Source organism: Amblyomma mixtum, chromosome 3 (assembly GCF_055824585.1).
Source record: "Amblyomma mixtum isolate Tamu chromosome 3, ASM5582458v1, whole genome shotgun sequence".
Taxonomy (NCBI): domain Eukaryota; kingdom Metazoa; phylum Arthropoda; class Arachnida; order Ixodida; family Ixodidae; genus Amblyomma; species Amblyomma mixtum.
The window spans coordinates 369336444-369359388 of NC_143014.1; the positions used below are offsets into that span (position 1 = coordinate 369336444).

General features: G+C 50.2%; 1 protein-coding gene across 1 annotated transcript in view; it reads right to left on the bottom strand.

Annotated features, from left to right (window-relative positions):
* Positions 1-22945, bottom strand: part of LOC149356735 (neprilysin-2-like) — a 38430-nt gene that overhangs the window by 14592 nt on the left and 893 nt on the right. The window contains exons 2-3 of the mRNA XM_089576423.1: positions 21557-21673; positions 20675-20950 (exon numbers count right to left, since the gene is read on the bottom strand). Coding sequence (XP_089432549.1) covers positions 20675-20950; positions 21557-21673 — 393 coding nt within the window. The remainder of the gene's footprint in view (positions 1-20674; positions 20951-21556; positions 21674-22945) is intronic.

A 22945-nucleotide genomic window follows, 5' to 3' on the forward strand; every position in this document is an offset into this window, starting at 1 on the left:
TGTTCGAAGACGCTGAGGACTGGCTGGAGACGTTCGAGCGGGTCGCACGCTACAACGGCTGGTGTGACGAGCGCAAGCTGAATAACGTCTACTTTGCCCTGGAAGAGTCTGCTCGGACGTGGTTTGAAAACCACGAGGCTACACTTCCCACCTGGGAGACGTTTTGCCGGAGTCTCCTGGCTACGTTCCCCAACGCTGACCGCCGGGAGAAGGCTGAAGCTGCGCTGCACTCCCGAAATCAGCGCACGAGCGAAAGCGTGCGCATGTACACCGAAGACATGGCCCGTCTTTTCAAGCGCGCCGACCCCAACATGACAGAGGAGAAGAAGCTGCGCCATCTCATGCGTGGGGTTAAGCAGGAGCTGTTCGCGGGCCTCGTGCGCAGCCCACCCCGCACGGTGGCGGAATTTCTAACCGAGGCGACCACGATGGAGACGACGCTGCAACAACGGGCCCGCCAGTACAACCGGGACATCAACTGCATGGTGCCCGAAGGCTTTTCGTCATGTCTCGGCGGCAGTGCAGACACCTTGCGTGAACTAATTCGCTCCGTTGTCCGGGAGGAACTGCAACGGATCTATCTGCCTCAGGTTGCACCTGCGCCGCTGGCAGCGCTGTCCGAAGTTGTCAGGGACGAGGTGCGACAGGCTGCGCAGGCACCTCCTGTCCCCGAAGCGCCATCCCGGTTCGATGACCGACCCACGTACGCATCTGTTGTACGTCGCACGACAGGCTACGGTCCCATTACTCCAACGCCTGGCGTGAGCAACATCGGCACATGTCACGCAAGCGTGCCTGGCTACGGTGTGACCCCGTCGACCTCCGTGAGTAACATCGCCACGTATTCTGCAACCGCATCTGCTACAGCTGGGCCACGCCCTCGCAAGTCGGATTTGTGGCGTACACCGGACCGCAGGCCTCTCTGCTACCACTGTGGGGAGCCTGGTCACCTCTACCGCGCCTGTCCGTACCGCCAAGTGGGCCTTCGCGGTTTCCATCCCGACGCACCCTGCCCTCAGAACGGCGAACGACCGCATGAGATTGCACAGCATCTCTGGGCACGCCAGAACCCTGCCTACTCTGGAAGGCGCGAGTCCCGTTCCCCTTCGCCTCTCCGTTATCGCTCTTCCAGCCCTGGCCGCCAGAGTAGCTCTGCTGGCCGTCGCTCGCCGAGTCCGCGTCGGGAAAACTAACACCAGCGACCTCTGGAGGCAAGGCCGCTGACGTCGGGACGTGTCAAGATCCTCCATCGCGGAACCCTCGAGCCGACGATACCCGGACAGAGATAGGCAGCGACAGTATCAGATACGCTGCATCCGATTTGCGTGTGACAATTGATGGCACTGACATTACCGCGCTGCTCGATACCGGTGCTGATTACTCTGTTATGAGCCGTGCCTTCGCTGGAGAACTTAAGAAGGTTCTGACACCGTGGACGGGGACCCCCATTCGCACCGCTGGTGGTCACCTAATTTCCCCTGTGGGCAAGTGCACGGCTAGAGTTGGGATTAGTGGTTTTACGTACGTTGGTGAATTTGTCGTACTCCCCGAGTGTTCCAGAGACTTGATTCTGGGGATCGACTTCCTGCAGTCGAACGGCGCTGTGATTGACTTTCAGGAGGCACGTGTCACGTTCTCGACCAAACAGGCCGTGGCGCGCTTTGACTCCCGCGATCCCTGCAGCAACGCTCTGCGCATTGTCGAGAACGACGTCACGGTGCCGCCGCGGTGCAGTGTTCTGGTGCTCGTGCGGAACGACCTCTTTCATGAATACGAGGGCCTAGCGGACAGCCATAGTCCACTGCTGCTTAAGCGGGGACTTGCCGTTGCAAGAGGTCTCGTCCAACTACGTGACGGCCGCACCCACGTCCTCCTGACTAACTTTGCCAACGAATATCAGCACCTGGCCAAAGGCATGGCTATTGCCTTCCTCCACGACGTTGCTGAGGTTCCAGGTTTGTGCACCGTGGGAGGACCCTCTCCGGAGTATGCTGGCCCACATCACGTTCTTCAGTCAGTCAGAATAAATCCTGCCTTGCCGTCGGTTCAGGGGGATCTTCTGTCGGCCCTCTTGGCAGAATTTGCGGACTGTTTCGCTACGTGCTCGAAGGTCGGCCGAACTCCACTCGCCAAGCATCGTATCATCACTGACGAGACTACGCGACCCGTCTGCCAGCGCCCATATCGTGTTTCCCCGGTGGAGAGAGAAGCCATTCAGAATCAGGTTGCCGAGATGCTTGCAGACGATGTCATTCAGCCGTCCACCAGTCCGTGGGCATCGCCTGTGGTTCTTGTCAAAAAGAAGGACAATACTCTGCTTTTCTGCGTGGACTACAGGAAACTTAACAGCGTGACCAAAAAGGACGTTTACCCGCTGCCCAGGATAGATGACGCGCTCGACCGATTGCGGAACGCCAGATACTTCTCGTCATTGGATCTTAAAAGCGGGTACTGGCAAATCGAAGTGGACGAGAGAGACCGGGAGAAGACGGCTTTCGTGACGCCTGACGGCCTCTATGAGTTTAAAGTGCTCCCATTTGGTCTGTGCTCAGCACCGGCCACTTTCCAACGCATGATGGACACTGTCCTCTCCGGCTTGAAATGGCAGTCCTGCCTGGTGTACCTGGACGATGTCGTTATATTTTCGCCCACCTTTGAACAACACTTGGAGCGGTTGCGCATTGTGCTACAAGCGCTCAAATCCGCGCAACTCACCATCAAAGCCGAGAAATGCCATTTTGGCTTTGAGGAACTTCGCTTTCTTGGTCACGTTGTCAGCGCACAAGGTGTTCGCCCGGACCCTGACAAGACTGCTGCCGTCTCAGGTTTTCCACGCCCAACTGACAAGAAGGCCGTTCGCCGGTTTTTAGGCCTGTGCTCCTATTATAGGCGCTTTATTCAAGATTTCTCGAAAATCGCGGAACCGCTGAACGCACTGACCCGTGACGACACGCCGTTCCTGTGGGGGACCGACGAAGAGGCTGCATTTGTCTAGCTTCGCAGCCGTCTGCAAAGCACTCCGATACTCGGCCATTTCGACGAGCATGCTGCCACGGACATCCACACTGACGCCAGCAATGTTGGCCTTGGTGCAGTACTGATCCAGTGGCAAGACGGTGCAGAACGGGTCATCAGTTATGCTAGTCGGACACTTACGCGCTCCGAGACCAATTATTCTACGACGGAGAAAGAATGTCTTGCAGTGATATGGGCCATCTGCAAGTTCCGACCGTACCTCTACGGACGACCCTTCCGTGTGGTAAGCGACCACCACTCCTTATGCTGGCTGGCGAGCCTCAAAGACCCCTCAGGACGCTTGGCTAGATGGAGCTTACGCTTGCAAGAATACGACTTAACAGTAGTTTACAAGTCTGGCCGCAAGCATCAGGATGCGGATTGTCTGTCGCGCGCGCCTATCCCAATCAATACCGAAGAAACCACCGATGATTTTCCTTTCCTGGGCTCTGTTAGTACCACCCAAATGGCGCAGCTTCAGAGGGCGGACACGGAGTTGGCGCCGCTCATCGATTACCTCGAAGGCAGTGAAGCTCCCATTCCGCGTGTTTTTCTTCGAGGGCTTCACACCTTCACTTTTCGGTCTGGTGTTCTCTACAAGCGCAACTTTGCCAACAGCGAAGAAGTGTTCCTACTTGTCGTAGCATCACAGCTGCGGTCTGAGATCTTGAGTGCCTGTCATGATGCACCATCCGCCGGCCACCTTGGAGTCATCCGTACACTCGCGCGGATTAGACAAAAGTATTATTGGCCCAGGTTACTCCCATCGGTGCGGGCCTACGTCAAAACATGCCGTGAATGCCAACGTCGGAAGACTCCTCCATTGAAACCGGCCGGATTTCTTCACCCCGTCGATCCACCGAAGACCCCTTTCCATCAAGTGGGCATGGACCTCCTTGGCCCATTTCCGAAGTCTTCGTCTGGAAAGCGTTGGATAGTCGTTGCGACTGACTACCTCACACGGTACGCTGAGACCACGTCTCTTGCCAAAGGCACTGCTGCTGCAGTGGCGCAGTTCTTCGTCCACAACATTGTCTTGCGTCATGGAGCACCCGCCGTTGTTGTTACTGACCGGGGAACTGCTTTCACGGCCCGCTTAACCCAGTCCGTGATGACTCTGACGCACACGAGCCACCGACGTGCTACGGCGTATCACCCGCAGACAAACGGGTTGGTAGAGCGACTCAACCGCACACTAGCCGACATTCTATCAATGTACGTTGACGTCGAGCATCGAACTTGGGACGCCATTCTGCCGTACGTAACGTTTGCGTACAACACCGCCCTGCAGGAAACAACCCGACTGACCCCCTTTCAGCTTGTCTTCGGTCGCCAGGTGACCACTCCGTTGGATGCTATGTTGCCCGTCGACCCTTACTGCGACTCTGACGCTGACATCGACGTAGATACCTTCGTTCAGCGTGCTGAGGAAGCGCGTCAACTGGCCCGCCTGCGCATCCACCGTCAACAGGAGGCTGACGCCACTAAGTACAACTGCGGACGCCGTTTCGTCAGTTATGCTCCCGGCGACCTTGTGTGGATTTGGATACCTGTTCGTCGCCGCGGGCTCTCTGAAAAGCTGCTGCGCCGATACTTCGGCCCTTACGAAGTAGTGCGCCGCATCAGTGATGTGACTTATGCAGTTGCTCCCGCCCCGACAGCTTGTTCATCGCGCCGGTCGCACCGAACTGAAGTCGTACACGTTGTTCGCATGAAGCCTTACCACGACCGGCTACCTGACTGAACTGCGGTCCACTGCAGCTGTGTTCTACCCTTTCCCTGACTTTTCTCTCCTCGCCGCATCGTGTCGATGCTGCAGAAGAGGGGGGCAGTGATACATGCATTCGAAGAAGAGACAGAAGTAGTGCATGCGCTAGAAGAGGAAGAAGTTAGTTGGCTCTCTCGCGCGCGCTCGAACCACTGGGTGACCGCCGCAGGTTTTTTCGTCTCTGCGCGGGTGTTCTTTTTGGCGTTGCACGCTACAATATAATCTTCTGCCAGGGCGTCTCCCGTACGACTCATTTTCGCTATTTTCGTAGTACGAGTCTGAACAGGTTGACTGATTGGTAAACACTAGATGGCCTTTTTTATCCAAAACAACGGACAAAATGTGGGTGATATCCTGGCATAAATGGCATGTGGCTGTTACTGGACTACCATGTATACTCAACGACCAGTGAGCAACAAAACGTTGGAAATTATTCCACATTTCGACAGTTTTATAGCCCGCTTTCTCATTCCGTGAAATAGAGAAAGCATTATCGCTAGTATGGGAGCTCGAGACATCAGGAGTGAATACGTGCATCAAGCTAACATTGTGGATTCCTGAATATAACAATAAATCTTAGCACACTTGTTGCCTTACAACCTTGCACCGGGCAGAAATCGCTGCAAAGAAGGCTTGACGACGCAGCACGAAGGCAAATCCGATTGCCTTCTTTTTAACGATTTAAGGGACTGCCTTAAAGCTGAGCGCCGCGTAAAGGGCATTTAATACAGTTCAGAACTTGAAAATTTGCTATTTGTCATTGTCCGCTGATCAACAGGGACAGTACGGCTAAATGTACTGAACAGCACTTCTTCAGCTGTCTCTCGTGAACAGCTTCTATGCAATGTCTTGGCTACTTTTTCTCTTGAAAACGGAAAATCCGGGACGCTCTGCTTCGCACAGTTGTCGGAGCTCACGACACTCCTCAGTTGAACGCACTTGTCTCGCAAATACAGCATTCACGCAGAGAAACACCGCGTGGCGACGCAAACAGGGCTGCTTCTCGCGCGTGCGCCACGCACCGCGCTGACGCGGCCGCCGGCCGGAGTACCACAACTCCCAGAGTGCATCGCGGCGGCGGTGGCGTAGCGCAACTGCTTGTGAAATCGGTCTATTGATTCGGCAAAGACCTTCGTTCACGGATGAGCAGGATCAAAATACTGCAGAGCGACCCCCCCCCCCAAGCGCTCTATTTAGCACAGCAGAAAAATTAGGGGGACACTTAAGCTCCGCCTTTAAGGGTATGGAGCGATAGCATTAATGGATCTCTACAGCGATTTATCTTTACAGTCATTGTTCTTTGTTCACATTCACACATTTATCACAACTCAGTTGCCAATTCTTGTCTTTCAACTCTTCGACACTGCGTTTACGTACATAATGTTGCGCCCCGCCGCGGTGGCTCAGTGGTTATGGCGCTCGGCTGCTGACCCGAAAGAAGCGGGTTCGATCCCGGCCGCGGCGGCCGAATTTCGAAGAAGGCGAAATTCTAGAGGCCCGTGTGCTGTGCGTTGTCAGTGCGCGTTAAAGAACCCCAGGTGGTCGAAATTTCTGGAGCCCTTCACTGCAGCGTCCCTCATAGCCCGAGTTGCTTCGGGACGTTAAACCCCAATAAACCAAACCAAACCAAACATAATGTTGCTTCTATATGCACGCACACTGAGTAGTACTCAGTGCACTGCACACACAAACACATGCCACAAAGGAACATTCCACCTAGACGAAGTCTCCGCGCTAAGGAAACTTTATCATCATCCCGCCGTCTGTTAGGGCAGCGGCGTACGTGAGATAGCCAGGGTTTTCCGGTGCCCGGCGCATGCCAGCGCAGTTATTCCACTTCAAGCAAAAATGGTATGAAATGCCAACATGCACCTGGCTACTCGTTTAATTACTATTTCCGTAAATGGAACTTTTCTAATTACACACATACTCATTAGCATACACTTGTAAGATACCATTTTACGTGAAAGACCACACCGGATACATGTAAAAACCAACTTGAATCTACGCCGTACAAGCGCGCGTGCGTGGCCTAATCGGTAGAGTACCTTTTACCGGTAGAGAGAGAGAGAGATGTCTTTTTTCTCAATTATTTTTATTGAAGGCATGCAAGCGTGGCATGGCTTTCTCTACACCACCTTACCCGCTGCACGGGAACCTTAAAGCTGTCTCTTTAGTATGTGTATTTTAGAGACGGCGAAACACTGTCTGCTGTACAACTTAAAAAAAAAACAGCAGTTCTGAACACTGGGCCAAAGGCCCGCGGTGTCTTGTATTACTCCGCCAGCCAATCGCAACAGTAAACGACATCAGCTTCTTAGGTTTTTTTTTATTAAACAAACTGCTTGTCAAACTTCTAGAGCACGATTTTTTTTTCTTGTGATTGCCTTTTTTTTTAGGTAAAGAGACAAATTTTAATAACCGACTACTTTTCTATCGTGGAGGCTGTTTGTGCGGCGGTCCTGAATGTGGGCGGAGCTTCACTGCAGACTTCTACCTGTGCGACACGGATACGTTAGGATGGGATTCGAGTCGAACGGCATTCTAAACTTCGAATGGCATTCGGAATGGACGGACGCACGTGGTGCTACATGACCGTTTCCAAACGCATTGGAAAGCTTCAGTATTCTGTCGCCATGCTTCAGGGGCGCTGCTGCCGTCAAGTTTTGTTTTGAAAAATATAGCAGCAACATTTAATTTGTATAGTTGTAATCCGTTAGAAAACTGAACTTTTGAGCAATAAAACGTCTTTTCCAAGAAAATTTTGTATTCTTCTATTACTAAACGCCTCTGTGTTAGAAAAGAGGCAAGGGCCCACAGGCGTGACGTCATATTTTTTTGCGGTCTGTTGGCTACACTGGTCTTCAACTACGTTGCTCGAGCGGGTAGCTCGCTATTTTCTGCAACCTTGCGACAATGAGTGACAACGAAGATTTTTAGATAGCTTTAGGGGTGGTTAACATCATGCAGCTAGACTCTGAAATAGAAGCGGCAAAAGCGGAAGCCGGCGAAATTGAGGAGCGGATACATTTCCCCAACGATATGATCATCGGAGCTGCCATGGCATCTGCACGAGTAGAAAGGAAAGTGAGGATGCTCCCTCGCAACGAAGGATGGTTTGAGCGAATTGGGCCCCAGCTCAGCGAACTGGAGTTTAAAAGGCACTTTCGTGTGACACGCGCTACGTTTCGATATATAGTTGACAAGTGCCGTCGGATGCTGCAGCGCATGGACACTAATATGCGCGAGGCTATATCTGTCGAGAAGCGGTTTGCCATCGGACATTTCAAGTTATGCTCCTCGGCGGAAGACAGGACTGTCGCCCTGGTTTTCGATGTCGGGTGGTCGTCGGTAAATTCAATGTTCCACGAGTTTTGTTTGGTCGTCGTTGAAGTTCTGGATGCCGACTGGATCCGGACGCCCACTGCGCAAAGCATGGAGGAGCACATGAAAGAGTTTTTTGCCGTGTCTGCATTCCCGCACGCAGTGGGTGCCTTGGACGGGTGTCACATCCATGTGTCGCCACCGGGAGAACACGCTAGCGACTGCATGAACTACAAGGGGTGGTAAGCAGTTTCTATAATTTCATCACATGTTAAAAAGTATGACATTCGTTTTAGGAGACTGTGATTGGATATGCAGCAGAGGCAAACTTTTATGCCGCGCGGCTTCCTACTGAGTACCTGAATTAAAATCTGTGTTTTATTGCCGCTATTTTGTGTAGTAAAAAAACAGCGACAGCGCGTACAAACAACCATGCTTTTAGCCTCTTCAGTTCTTTCACTTAAGCTAGTTTACTCCCAACCCATTTTGATTTCTGTGGCAGTGCTGACCCATGGCGTGCTTAAGGGGCACTCTTGGAGGAAGCAGTGGAGTAAAGAATGGTAGGAGGGTGAATTTAACTCTGTATGAAATTATTTAATTCAAAGAAATGGGGCTAATGTGGTGTCCTCGTACAGGTAGGGGGATGACGTCCCTCCCTCCCGTCATCTACTGGCCGTATATGTTTCATTTTCCCTTTTGGAAGTTGTCATATTTGCACTGTATTCATGTCACCTGCTCGCTTGTCCTAAAACTCTGCAGGTACAGCATAATCCTTCTGGCCCTGGTGGATCACCGATACAAGTTCATGTTTTTCAGCGTTGGTTGGCCAGGACGGTGCCATGACTCCTATGTGTATCACAGGTCAAGTCTATCGGACATCGTCGATGGACCTCTGTTTCAGTCACCAGTTGCCATGATGAGTGGCACAGCAGTGCCACCGCTCATTCTGTGCGACCAGGCATTCCCCCTGACTGCCAACCTAATCAAGCCATTTAGCCACCGAGAGCAGCTGAACGAGGCAAAAAAGACGTTCAACTATCACCTGTCCAAGTCCAGGCGGATAGTGAAAAAGGCATTGGGCAGGGTGAAGGCGAGGTTCCGCTTTGTTATGAAGCGCATGGAGTGCACAGTTGAGAATGCTCGCCTTGTCATCCATGCAAGTTGTGTCTTGCGCAACGTATGCGAGCATCTCCGAGATGGGCTCCCACAGTGGCATGCTGAAGCTAACAGCATGGTCCTTGAACGGCCAGCGCACACCACTGACGTTGCGCTAGGCACTGGACAAGCTGTTCGGGAAGCAATTGTAGAGATTTACCGACAGCAGTAAATATGTTGTGCCGGAAACAAAACGTACAAAACGTGTGTACTCAGGCTATGAGGGACGCCGTAGTGAAGGTCTCGGGAAATTTCGACCGCCTGGGGTTCTTTAACGTGCACTGACATCGCACAGTCCACGGGCCTCTAGATTTTCACCTCCATCGATATTCGACCGCCGCGGCCGGGATCGAACCAGAGTCTTTCGGGACAGCAGCCGAGCGCCGTAACCGCTGAGCCACCATGGCGGCTTGTTAGTGTGTGTGTGCTATCAGTATACCGGGGAAAGACAGGATTCATCGGCATGCTGTGAACACCCTTGTGTGTGTGTATGTATGCGGCAAGATTTAAATATCTCTGTATGCTTCGGTCTGCCAAGGAGAGACAAGACTCGTCTTGCCTTCACGTTACATGCCCTGCCAGTGCCCATTATTTATTGATTTCGACCAGGATATCATTAACCCAGTCCATTTGTATTTTCATGGCTACGAGGAAGGTTGAATGTACGTCTGATTCCTAGCTAGGATGAATCTTGTTCCGCGTGGAAGGCCTGTTTGCAATGTTTTCGTCCTGCATGAAGGGGTGAAGTGCTCATACAACAGAAGTGGGGGCAGGTAACGTTCTTGCTTCACTGACAGATCTTCTTTGGCACTGCACTGGTAGTAAGACATTTCTGTCCCAGCGTCGCATTGTGGCTCCGCAGAACGGGGACACTTTCTTGCACTGGTGCTCTCGAGTACGAAAACTGTTTGAATTGTTCCCCATTTCCGACAATTGCGGCTCATCTCGTATGCTTTTGAAATAGTGCGCAGCTTTGATAACCTGAGCTTTCTTCTTGCATTATTCGTTGTGAAGCTTGTCGCACTTTTCTATAATTTTGTCTTAACTTCCACTTCACTGTTGACCGCTATGTACAGAAGAAAAGTTGAAGCATAAACTGTTTATTTCTGCGGAAAATGTTTTTCCTCACGATTCGTTATTGGATGGCTTGCTTTATGGACACGTTTGCTGTGGAACAAACATGTTCAGATTAACGAGGCACCACTGTGCTGATAACCTGTTGTGTCCCTTCAACCACTGCTGTGCTCTGTCGTCATGCCTGTCCTAAATACCCTGTAATTTTTATTGCACTTCGAGCCATGCACAGATTATTGTTCTTTAAATAAATCATTCCTTGCAACACCGTAGGGTCCACATTCTTTATTTTCTTTTTTTTCATTCTTTGTTGGCCCTTTCAAAATATTTCGTCATCGCGCTATACAGTTTCTCCTGCATTTGAAGCTGGCGCCCCCGCAGGTCGAACTCTTTTTGTCTCACTGCCCGGAGGTCCTCTCGTAAACTCTTCTGCTCCTCCAGTAAGGAAGCAAAATCAACAGAGGCTGGCCTCTTGCGGCCTCGTGCTGGCTGCCGTTGCCTACACTGCTGCTTTTTCTGCGCACCTCCAGCTCAGTGGACAGCAGCAGGGTCTGCAGAAGGTAGCCGTGAGCAGCTCTCTTCCCCCTCCAGGTCGCTGCGGTCGTGGACTGCAGCTGAGCACTGCGGTTCGTCATCTGTGGCGCTGTGTTCTCGAGACTCCATGCCCCGAATGATCTGCACAATGCAATAAAATGGATGCACAGTGAAAAACCTGACCTCAAGTTTTAAAAAGACCTTTCACCATATATAAAGCTTCCCTTGAAGAGCAGCTCTAGCACAACATGAAACCTTGCATGTAACTGTAAGCGTAACCTGTGTTACGCTGAAAAAAACTGTTAAGGAACAGGAAGGATACAACAGCGTCCTTATGACTCACATACCTGTTCTACGGAAGCAGTGCTTTCAGGCACAGGCGAGGCGTCGTTCATAGGAAGGCGCCCCAGAAATGTTGCCAGGCGGTGGAAGTGCGGCCACGGGATGGCGCCGGACCCTGTGGTCTGTTTGTTTTGCCAGAAACTGAAATAAAGGACAAGAGTACTGTTTGAAAATTGAACAAGCCTTCTCGTTTGACAGAAAACTACCTGAGCAGCTTAGTGCTGCAAAAGGTAGGATGAGGTGGTTTAAAAGGAAAGGATGCATGCCACAAAACAATAAGCATATGGAGTGTTGCACATTTTGTGTCCTGCACCTAACCAAGCCTATCTTCTTAAAACACTTTTTAACTGTCATTGCACATTATAGGCCCCCATGACCGCGTTTTGGTAATAACAGCGTATTAACTTCCATCACAGTTCATTCTCTACAACCACCATAAATGAGTGCAATTGGCAGTAGAAAGTAGTTATTTTGGATTAGTACAGTTTGCTTTGAAATGCCTTTTTTTTTTACTTCCACCTGTAATCCTTGTACTTCTAATCCGCAATGTGTGAAAGGATGCATGCCACAAAGCAAAGCAAAGTGAATTCACAAGCGCGGTAGTACAAAGTCTGGATGATGAACGCGTCGAGACCCTCTGCACTCTCTCTCCTAAGAATATAAAAAAACAAAAGCACCTGTATAAACGGCGCGGTGTCGCACTGGGCAAGGAGTTCAGCTGCTGAAAGCAAAAGCGAACCTCAGAAGCGGCGGCTGCATTTATATGGTGCCTAGATGATAAAACACCAGCTTGATGTGCGTTTGACACAGTAGACCACTGCAGCGTCCTAACCAGCGACTTTACGCATTCACGCGAGTGATCGCCTTTGCAATAAAAATTTCCAAAAATGTATCACCGCTCCCCTTGCTTTGCATGCCTGCCTCTGATCTGCGCGATTCGTAAACGGGGCCGCAAGTGCTGGTAGCAATGCAGCAAGTCTGCCGCTAAACAAGGGACAGACGACTACACCGTGCCGATCACAATTTTGGCCTCCTCTGCGGCGGCAGCGGCGCGCAATGTATAAAAAAGTTCTTACCCGAATTTGTTGGACAAATTCTCTATCTTTGTGTGAACTTGCTGCTTTGTCCTTTGGAAGCCAGCAGCTCGAAGCTCAGCAACAATTTCTTCATAAATGTTGCTGTTACGCCTTCGGCGACGCAGGTCGGCCAGCCTCTCCTCTCAAGAGTCAATAAAGAGGCTTGTTTCTCGCTCTGTCTAAACCTGCCGCGGTTGGGAAGGCTGCCCTCGTTGTTTTGATTGTGCCTCGTTTTCTGGTTCCATTTCATTCATTAAAGCACGTCAAAAATAAAAAAAATGAAACGAAAAAGTGCAATAAACTTCACTTAATTAAAAAAAAGGCTCCATAAACGCAAGCACACACACACGCACACAGACGCACACACGAACAAAATTACAAAAAGTACAACAAAAACAAAGCAATCGCAACAACACCACAAAGAGAAAAACTGACATCTCCAATATGGTTTCCTCTCGATTCTACATTGGGTTCTAGAGTATGCGGTCAATTTGCTTGCAAACAACACTTTTAGCAAGGATTTGGGCATTATATGTAAAAAATATTTAAAATTTCGTTTTTAACGAACCTATTTGCTCTTCAATAGTTGTGCTCCAACTTAAGGCGCGAGACGCTGCGCTCGAAAGTACACGCGCTTGGGCCTCGAAGGCATTCCACAATCTCGAATATCTTCGTGGACCTGTATCGACTCGAATGTCATTCCAACCGAATGCCGTTCAAAAACACCGTGTAGCAGCGCACGTTTCGCAGTCGAGTCGAATGGCATTCGGTTGGAAGACATTCGAAACGCCCGTGTAGCAGGGATATTACGTTGTATCCGACTGTAGAACGCGGCAGCTGCGTGTTCCGGGCCGCTCTGGGGTATATGCGCGCGACATCTAGCGATAAAATCTGGTTCCAGACGAGCTGTGTATGAGCATGCGCTGCCAAAGTGATAGCGTCGCCCGTTTTTTCGCGGCTTGGTGGCTTGGGCATCTCCTTTCGCTGACAGAAGCGCTGTCAGCGCTACCGGCAGCGAAAAGAAAACTGAGCGGCTATGCGCCTAATGCTTGGCTTCTCTTTTTTTTTGCTTTTTTCACTTGCGGATTCTCCGGCGCGACACATTTCATCGCGTCATGGTTTCACCAATGCACTAGCACGCACCTGAAGTTTGTGTGCAGCGCTTTGCGTCCTCCGGCGAGCACAAGGTTGGCGAGCACAGAAATACGCGTGTCATTATCGAAGGCTGCATGGCGACTCAGAGATGCACAAACAGCACTACTGACAACGGAGGCAGGTGCGAAACCCGCGGCAGCGAGGGAGCCGCGAAAAAACCATGCTGAGAGCCAAGCAACAGTTTTGTTGCGAAAGCAACACTACGCGAGTCGCCGAGCCATTGATTGATTGTAAAACGTTTTATTCGCCGGAAAGAGCTTGGCAAGAGGTCGCGTTAAGTGGTCGAGAGTACATAGCCCTCGACGACTTTGTCAGCCCACTCCACCGCCAAAACTTCCGTTCTGGCCGAGCCATTTCGCGGAGCTGAGGAAAAGCCAAACTGCGCGAGCACGAGGAGCAGGGACGTCACGCGGCGCACAGCTGGCGCGCCGCCGCCGTCCCTGCGCGGGTGCGCCGCCGCTCTCGCCAGTTGCGCATGCGCAGTAGCGGCGCATAGCTTGCGTGCCGGGGCCGCCGCCGCTGCCGCGCGCTCTCCGTCGCCTCTCTCTCTCTCTCCTCGTTGCTTTCGCAATCCTCCAGCTTTAACCAGAGCTAAACCACTGCCAATTTCTAGATAGGGGCAGTTAGAAAACAGCCGCGGCTCGCCAGGGAGCGGCGCACACCCATGCGATCGCCTCCTAGGCGGTGGCGCCGTATGTGGCGTGTCTTCTTCTACTTCGCGGAGTGCAACGGACGGTGGCTGGCGTGCATACAAAAACATATTAAGGCGAAAGCCTTTAATGCCTCATCGTTGTCGACAGAAGGTTGTCGACAGAAGGTTGTCAGCGGAGGTGTCACGCTTTTTCTAGTCAGACCAGAAAAAAAAACTTTGTGCACGACGGAATTCAAACCACCATCCTTCCGTTCCGCAGCCGAGCGTGCTAATGGCTACGCTATACTTCCGACCAACGCATATGTAGTTCTCCTTGTCTGGGACGCTGGAGAGTGTTTGCAGAAAGGCGCCGAATCAGACGGATGCCTCCCAAGCGCCCTCCAGTGTCTCCAGCATTTAAGGTTCACCAACAATTGTGTCTTAACCACACATCAGTGACACAAGCAGCAACACCGCGCTTCAGGCTTTCGCCTGACCGCACTTTGGGTCAACAAAGTGCCCCCTGATTTTGTTTAAGGAACACAGACGTAGTTCGCCTTGATCGCTGTTGTATTATTGCAACAAGATGGTTTAGCAGCATTTATAACCATAACTATAGCCCGGCACGTTAAATAAGACTTGACAAACGGCGGCTCGTCTTGTTGTGACAACCTATCTGTGCAACTTTCAGAGAGCCGGTATAGTGAGGGAATGCTGTGTTCCGTTATGGAAGCTTACAAGCTCGTTGTTCGGGCTTCTTTAACCGCACCTGCATGCATGCCGGGGCAAGTTATACCCGTGTTACACGGGCGTTTTCAACGACAGTTCAGTTAACCCTCAGTTGAGTATTTCAACTCTCGTTGAACTCAATTGGATTGACTTGCTGTTACACGAGCACTTCGCGTTCAGTTCAGTTAGCACACTAACCACGTGACATCGCATCTAGAACGAAGTGAAAATAAAGAAAAATAGTGTATACGTTTTTTTTTGTGTAGTGAATGATTGTCTTGTACATATTCTTTCCTATAGCGACAAATTTTGTATATATTTTTTTTGCTTTTGGGTAAAAATTTGCGTGACAATGTCGGTTCGTAGCCGAGACTATCCGATGTGGGTCGGTTCGCTGGTCGTCGTCATTTTTTTGTTTGTTTCCTCCCTTCGACTGCTCGACGCACGCGCTATGTCTACGTGTGTTTAATGCGTCTCCAGTTTTATTTGGACTGTTTTCTTAGTTCGCTGCTTTGCGCATGCCGCAGTACACTGAGCCAAGACAATCCACTACGGGAAATTTTTTTATCCGTAGGACACCATCTTGTCAGTTGGCCGTTCAACTGGGACCCCCTATCTCAGTCGAACTCAGCTGACGGTCAATTGAACTGCCGTCGAAAACGCCCGTGTAACAGGGGTATAACACTGCTAACTGCCGTTCAGTTCAACTGACGGTCAATTGAACTGCCGTTGAAAACGCCCGTGTACAGGGGTATCAGTCTCTTTAGCCTCCTAGAAACTGCTTTTGGCGACTTCTAAACGTCATATTTCACATTTAACGAGGTGATTTTACGAAGGATATGGAAGTTTGCACCTAGGCCGAGGCTGCGGAATTGAGTAGGTGTTGCAGTTACGTCTGAGAATGTCCATCTTTTATTCCTTGACACAGCTGTTAAAAGAAGCCAAGGGAAAATCTCCTAATAAGGTGCTTTCCTGCTGCAGTTGGTGCTGCAAGGTGATCGAGAACTAAGCATTTCTCACTTCGCGCAATTTAGTGCTGTTACTTCGAATTCATCCATGAAGAAGCGGACCTGCAAACTACACTTGCAGAGCCGCATATTACCCTCGTGAAGAATTTTATCAGCCCAAACTATACGAGGGTGCAAGCGGCACGTCGTGTTTCTTCGATTTTTCCATGTCGAACCACGGAAACAAGGGCTTTCAGTTTCGGCCGAGTCCTACACCAATAAGTTGAACCCCCGAGCATTCTGCCCTCTAGCACCCCCGGTGTAGAGCGGACTCGAACTTAAATACGTAGACGAAATCTGAGCAGTGAACATCAATAGCGACGCGCGGCTAGCGGCAGCCGCATCCGGCGCAGACGATGCGAGGCGCGAGCCACCGTACACCAGTTATGCAGCAAACTGGCCACGTGACCCAGCGCAGCCACTGGGCGTGGTACAGTGGAAGTGGCACTGTCACAGCCCTGGAGATGGCGCTCGCGTCTCTTTGAGATTAAAGCGGCAACGAAAGAGAGAGCTCGGTTTCAGAAGTGGTGGTATCACTTCCGAGGCTGACGATGATTTGGCTGCGGCTTGTCACTAAACCCACGCTTCTCCATGAAGAACGTTTCGACGTCCTTGAGATGCTGCACAGCAGTGGCCCTTTTCTGCCGTGACTTTCTGTACCTCCGCAAGCAGAACCTGAACATGCCTGGTCTTGAATGTGGTGTTCAGCACTACCACTCCACTCTTAATCTGAACCCAAATAAGTTCTATGGGGTTAAATTCACAGTGGTAAGGAGGCAGCCTCAACACAGCACACCCAGCACTTTCAGCAAGTACATCAACCCAGTACTTCATAAACTTAGGGCTTGGTTTGGTTTATGGGGTTTAACGTCCCAAAGCGACTAAGGCTATGAGAGACGCCGTAGTGGAGGACTTCATAAACTTAGTCTAGACGGTTGCCACACTGTCAAGCAGCTGCTTCTTCGTCATGTTGGCGTGGAAAATATCGCCTTCGAGGCCAACCAGCCTTGGATGTCTGCCTTACGCCACGAGAGTGACGGGACTTCTCCACGCGTCTGGATTGGTGGAACGCATTGTCCATGACAATGACGCTTCGCGGTGGCAGCTTATCGAGGACAGAGCTATACCATGCCTCAAAACGGTCGCCGTCCATCTCACCGTGGTAGCCGCCTGTTTTATTTCCCAGGAACACATCCAGGTAACCATCAAGAAATCAGTCCTCACTGCCGATGTGAGTCACGATCAGTAAAATATTTTACGGCCTTCTTCCCTGCAGCGGGCGATCTCGTAGAGGTACTGATGCTCCCATCGCAACAAGTCCTCGCGCTCGATTAGCTAAGAGTTCCGCCCACGTGTCTTGTTCTTGAAGCCGATGTCCAGGAGGAGACGGCGGATGGCCCATGGCTGAAGTGTCGGCAGCTCGTTTGTGGCGTCCACGGATACTAATTCTGCAGCAATCTTCTGCACTGTTTGGATCCCGTTACGCCGGAAATCCGTGCACTCCGTTTTTTAATGCGGTCACTTCGAAGTTCTCATAAGTATGTATGTGCCTCTTCCAGCCTTCACGTCTAGGCCGCTTCCGCGAAGGCGTCCGTAGCTCTTCGTCCATGTTTTTCGCAGTGCTCCTGACATCAAAAACTTTGCGTAAGCTCACACCGGCTAGGTGGCACCTCGCGGAGGAACAGTGTCTGGCGGTAATGAGGGTGTGGGCGGAGCTTCACTGCAGACTTAAGTTGTACCCTACTATAAGCTGCTCGTTTGCCTCCTCATGCCAGGGCACAATAGCAAACGCAACCTAATCCGCTACATACACAGCCCCAGATAGCATAACATTGCTCAATGTTCAATGATATGTCAAGGAAAACTGCATCACCAAAAGTGGCTTCATTTATCCACGTCAGCATGCACTACTGCTGTATGTGTGTACAGTCGGGAACAAAAGTCTCTGGACCACGTGCTCCTCTAACGAAGCCGACGGTTCTGCAATTAGACAGCGGCTGGAGATCACACTTGCGGAGATGAAGCAACACAATTTTGACTTTCCCACCCACAAGTGTGGTCTTCAGCCGCCGGCTTACTGAGCAGCTATCGGCTTCGTTTGAGGAACACGTGGTCCAGAGACTTTTGTCCCCCACTGTACGTCGCGTCAAGTGTTTAACGAAGACGTAAAGCTACGCTTCTTCCACACAAAAACCTGTCTGGATAACAGGGGCAAACATCGGATGTCGTGCGATGAAATGCTCGCACACGCAGAAAAATATCGTCGAATTTTTCTTACCGGTGCGGCTCCAGAAAAAACAGTCTTCCGCGAAATGTGTGCTGCAGGCTGACATCTCCCGTGTGAAAGCTTTGCCGATTTGCAGCTTCACTGCCCATTCTTTCTTCAAACAAGGCTACTTCGGAAATGAATGGAGGCTTATTTAGTTGTGAACGGCCCTGTTCGGGCACTGTGGCACACTGCACATGCGGTTGCTCCGGTATTTCCTGTTGACTGCAAGAAAAGGAGCAGGAAGCGCCACGAAGAGCAAGCAATGCGGCGCAAAGGCACGAACGGAAACACCCTGCGCTGCCAGCGACCACCGCTGTCGTGTGGCGCCAACGTCTGTGGAACTTGCGAGGGTCGGATGTGGGCTACCCGTCGGGAGGCATCTGACACGACTCATTTGCCGCTTTCTGCAGTCTACTCGACAGCGCAGCTTCTATTCGGTTCGCGCCAGTTAACGCAAAAAGGCTAAACGAAATGGGGACCTCGATAGACAGCAAAACGTGTGATCTGGGCCTTCTCCAATTCGCGGACAGTCTGTAGTCAGACAACACACACACACAAAAAAAAACAATTATACCCCTGTCACACAAGAAGTTTCAATGCCCATTGAGTCAATGAACATCGAACTCAATGGGGATCGGCCAGTGCCACACGGCGGTTTTCAATGACCATTGAACTCGATGGACATTTAGAGATGTGAAGGCCTGAAAAAAACACTGCAATTTTGAAAAAAAAACGTTTTTTTTTTCGTTTTTTTCAGACGAGGGAAAATGAAAAAAAACATTGAAAATTTCACAATGCAATTTCAAGGTTTTACGATTGCTTGCTTTTAGTTTAGGATTTAGTTTTTGCTTTGAAAACAATTACAGCGTGAATCATTGAACGATTGGAGGGCAGTCGTCATTGCCGGTGCCAGGTAGTGCTTTTTAAAACGTTCGTGCTACGAGTACGCGGGTTGAAGGCCAGGTCACATATAAGATCGAGGATTGACTTAAAAATACACTAATACTTGAACTCACGGCTGAAGTAGAACAAAACGGTTGCAAATTCTACAGCGCTACACACGCTGCATAAATAACATAGGCTGCTCTGCATGTAAGCGGTTTTAGCCAAATACAAGCCTAGCTTCTTGATTTCCAACGTAGCAGAGTACAGGACATCCGCAGGAATTTGGTACAGGACAGAGGTCTTCAGCGAAGCACGTGACCTCATCTACCTGGTGGCAAGGCCTTTACCCCAACCAGCCGATAACTCGTCTGGCTTGCCGACTGCTGCAGATACCACCATCATCCGCCAGCTGCGAACAAACTGGTTACGTTTCAGAAACGTCCATACAAGGATTCGCAACAGGCTTTCAGGGGAACGCGTTCGAAAGCTTGTGTATGTGCAGTCGAACCTAGCTGTGGACTCAGCTTCAATCCATGCTGCTGCGCGTAGTGCAGCATCCAGCGACAGTGACTCTGAGTCCCATATGGAGTGACTTATAGATAAATTTTCATGTTCCTTTTCTCGGTGCAATAGAACAAGAAGTTCATTCCACAAATATGATATTTATACCTCCATATTCGCATGAAGTGCAAATCATTATTTTCTCGGTGCAATAGAACAAGAAGTTCGTTTCACAATATGACATCTATAACTACATATTCGACTGAACTTCGGAGCATTATTATTGATTGGTGTGCTATTGCAAATAAATCTGTTTTTGTCATGTTTTGCAAAATTTCCAATTTTTCATGAAAAAAACCCTGAAAGAAACGTTTTTTTTTCACGCCATTCAAAATTTCTTGAAATTTTACATCTCTATGGACATTGACTCAATGGAAGTTCGCGAATGGCCATTGGAGCAACCTCGCACTCACCATACCTTGAAAAAACAATATAAACAACTCGAAATAAACAACAATTTCTTTTTGATATAGTGGGGAAAATTTTCGACTGCATTGGCCAGTTCGTAAACTACTTTTTATTCGGGAGTAAAAATAACAGCTCCGCAGAAAGTCCGGCAGTCAGATGTAAACAAACCGACGCTGGCCTAGTTGAGCGCGTCGCGGCGTTCTTCCTCGTCTCTCTTTCTTTTTTTAACCTCTTGGCACAGTTTGTGACAACCGAGACCGAGAACTGCCACAGAACGACATTGGCTGCAACGACAAGCTATGAACACAACAAAGACGGTCACTGATTTGTGGCAGCTTCGCCGGTGCAAAGTGAATGCTTCTGAGACGAAGGGCACATGGCTGCCCATCGTTGCCCCGTCCTCGCGTCTCTAGGTTGTGTTGAACTGTGAAGTATTTGAACAGCTTCTTCTGAAAAAAATTTCAATTACACTAGCACTAACATTCCGCTCGTTTTACTCAACTTCGTATTTTCTTTTTCAGTGTTGCTACCCCTATCGCGAACTGTCGGATCGCATACTAACTACTCACTCAATAATCATTGAAATTTGCAGCGGTGCATCTGGATGGCCCTCGAAAATTTCGATGGCCATTGACTCAATGGGCTTTGAGATTGTCTGTGTGACAGGAATATAACGTGCCCAAAATTACGCATTACCCATTCAGGAGAATAGATTGCCTTGCTAGAAAAGACAAAACGCACCACGCTTGCCCGGGAAGTGTTTGCGTCCATCCAGGCGGAGCTCTGAAAGGAGCGCACCGAAGCGTTCCGGATATGTCCGACCAGCATGGCCGAGCGCTTGATGGCTTCCGCGCGTCCGAGGGCGCCCACAAGCACGTGACCCATGGCTGCCGGGGCCAGCGCCAGCATGGCGTGCACGCAGATCTCGGCGCTCAGCACTGGCCACTCCTGGAAGCGGGCCTTCTTGGAGCACGTGGCCAGCGACGCCGAGAAGGCGTACCCTTCGTCCATAAGAACCTTGGAGGGAACAATGTTTGTGAAATTGGATACTTCTGGTTCGAGAAAAGTGCACTCCTTTATTGAGGCTCACTATCTCCGTGCCAGGGTGCTCGCATGACATGTTATGCGCTGACTGATAGCGTGAATGTCCATGCTATCAAAACACTTTGCTGTTGTGGCCCCTGTGCGCGCTTTCAACCCAAGTTTTAAGGAGGCGGCAATCCAGACGCATTCGCGTCATCAGGGAAAAAAAAAACTCTCACCAGTCTCTTTCAAAAGAGCCCTACTGTTCTAGCCGACTGTTAGCGAGATACGGTGCGGGCAGGGCATTTTTTTTCTTATTTATTTTTAAGCCCACACTAATATCTGTTAGCGCAGAAGTATTTCGCTACAAATAATTTATTGACCAAACGTTTAGGGGAATCCCCCAAGGTGGAGTAGAACTTTTCTTTAACTGCGAACTTTCTGAGAAAGCTGTATAGCTTTCCTTTGTAGCCGTATGGCTGCACTTGGGTGGACGTGAATAAATAATTTATTTCATTTACCTCCTGAAATTTCCTGCATTTCTCTAGCCACGTCATCCATAGTATCCCTACTGTTCTTACGCCGTGACGACATGCTTACCTTCCATCCCAAATAGAGCAGCAAGTCAGGCATGGAATTTTCGTAGTGGCTCATTACAGCCGACAGAAGGAACAATGGCCTCTGGCTGAACACCAGGATGAGGTCATCAGGGCCAACCTGCGAGAAGCGAGAATGCGAGAATCCACCACTAGTGAGCGACGTAAATCCTCTAGCAAAGAGCGGTACTGGGAAGACCGCCGAATGTGCTCTAAGGCAGCCTCAGTCCTGCCGCGATGCTGAGCCGCCAGTGCCGGCGGAAGTTGCATCATGTGTGCTGATTGTAATTCTAGTAATACCAGGTCCTTCATTTCTAGTGTAGACCAGCGCCTATTGGCGGGATGTTCCACTTGTAGAGCACACTGCTGAGATGCACCTATGATAGAATAGGATTGTCTAGCGGCTTCCAGGCATCTACCCGCAAAGTCTAAAGACCGCGAGGATTCACTGCTCGCCGTACCTGCTGTTCATTATCAGCCGCTAGGGGCACTTACTTCTGTTAAGTAGGTTTCTTCATAGAGTGCCTTAGCGTCATGCTTAAGCGGCACAAAAAAAAGTGTTCTTTTCGGTCTTCCGCAATGGTCCAGCGGCAGTTCTATTCTTGCATTCTCCAAGCAGATCACAAAAACCGTAAAGTTTAACCCACTTGTCAAACACAACTTAACTGTGCAGTAAAGCTGCGCCTACATTTAGAATCGTCACACAAAATTCCTGCGTGGTGTTAAGAACTTCGTTGTCAAATATTTTCTTGCTACCTGAAGAGAAACCTAATCACAAGACGTACTGATAAGCTCAATAATTTTGATGCCTATGACTTGTTTTGTATAATGAAAATTTAAAAGATGATTTTGTTTGCTGTTGTGATTCGCCAGCGGAGCAATACAGAACATCATAGACCATGACCGGCTCTTCGCTGTTTTTTTTAAGTTCTATCCTAACATAACAAACAATCTTCATTTCGTTTCAACACCGCACCGGTGACGAATGAGTACAGAGGGACTCCCCGCGATCTATGAATGCGTTTAAGAGGTTTATGACATCAACACCACAGGGCTTCCAGTGGACCATTCATAATGGGTTTATTGGGGTTTAACGTCCCGAAGCAACTCAGGCTATGAGAGACGCCGTAGTGAAGGGCTCCGGAAGTTTCGACCACCTGGGGATCTTTAACATGCACTGACATCGCACAGTACACGGGCGTCTAGAATTTCGCCTTCATCGAAATTCTGCGGCCGCGGCCGGGATCGAACCCGCGTCTGTCGGGTCAGCAGCCGAGCGCCGTAACCAATGGGCCACCGCGGCGGGGTGCACCATTCATAGGGCACCGCGAAATTTGAAAATCTGAGGACCCCCAAAATTTGGAAGTTGGCCCATCCCCAAACTTCCAATGAA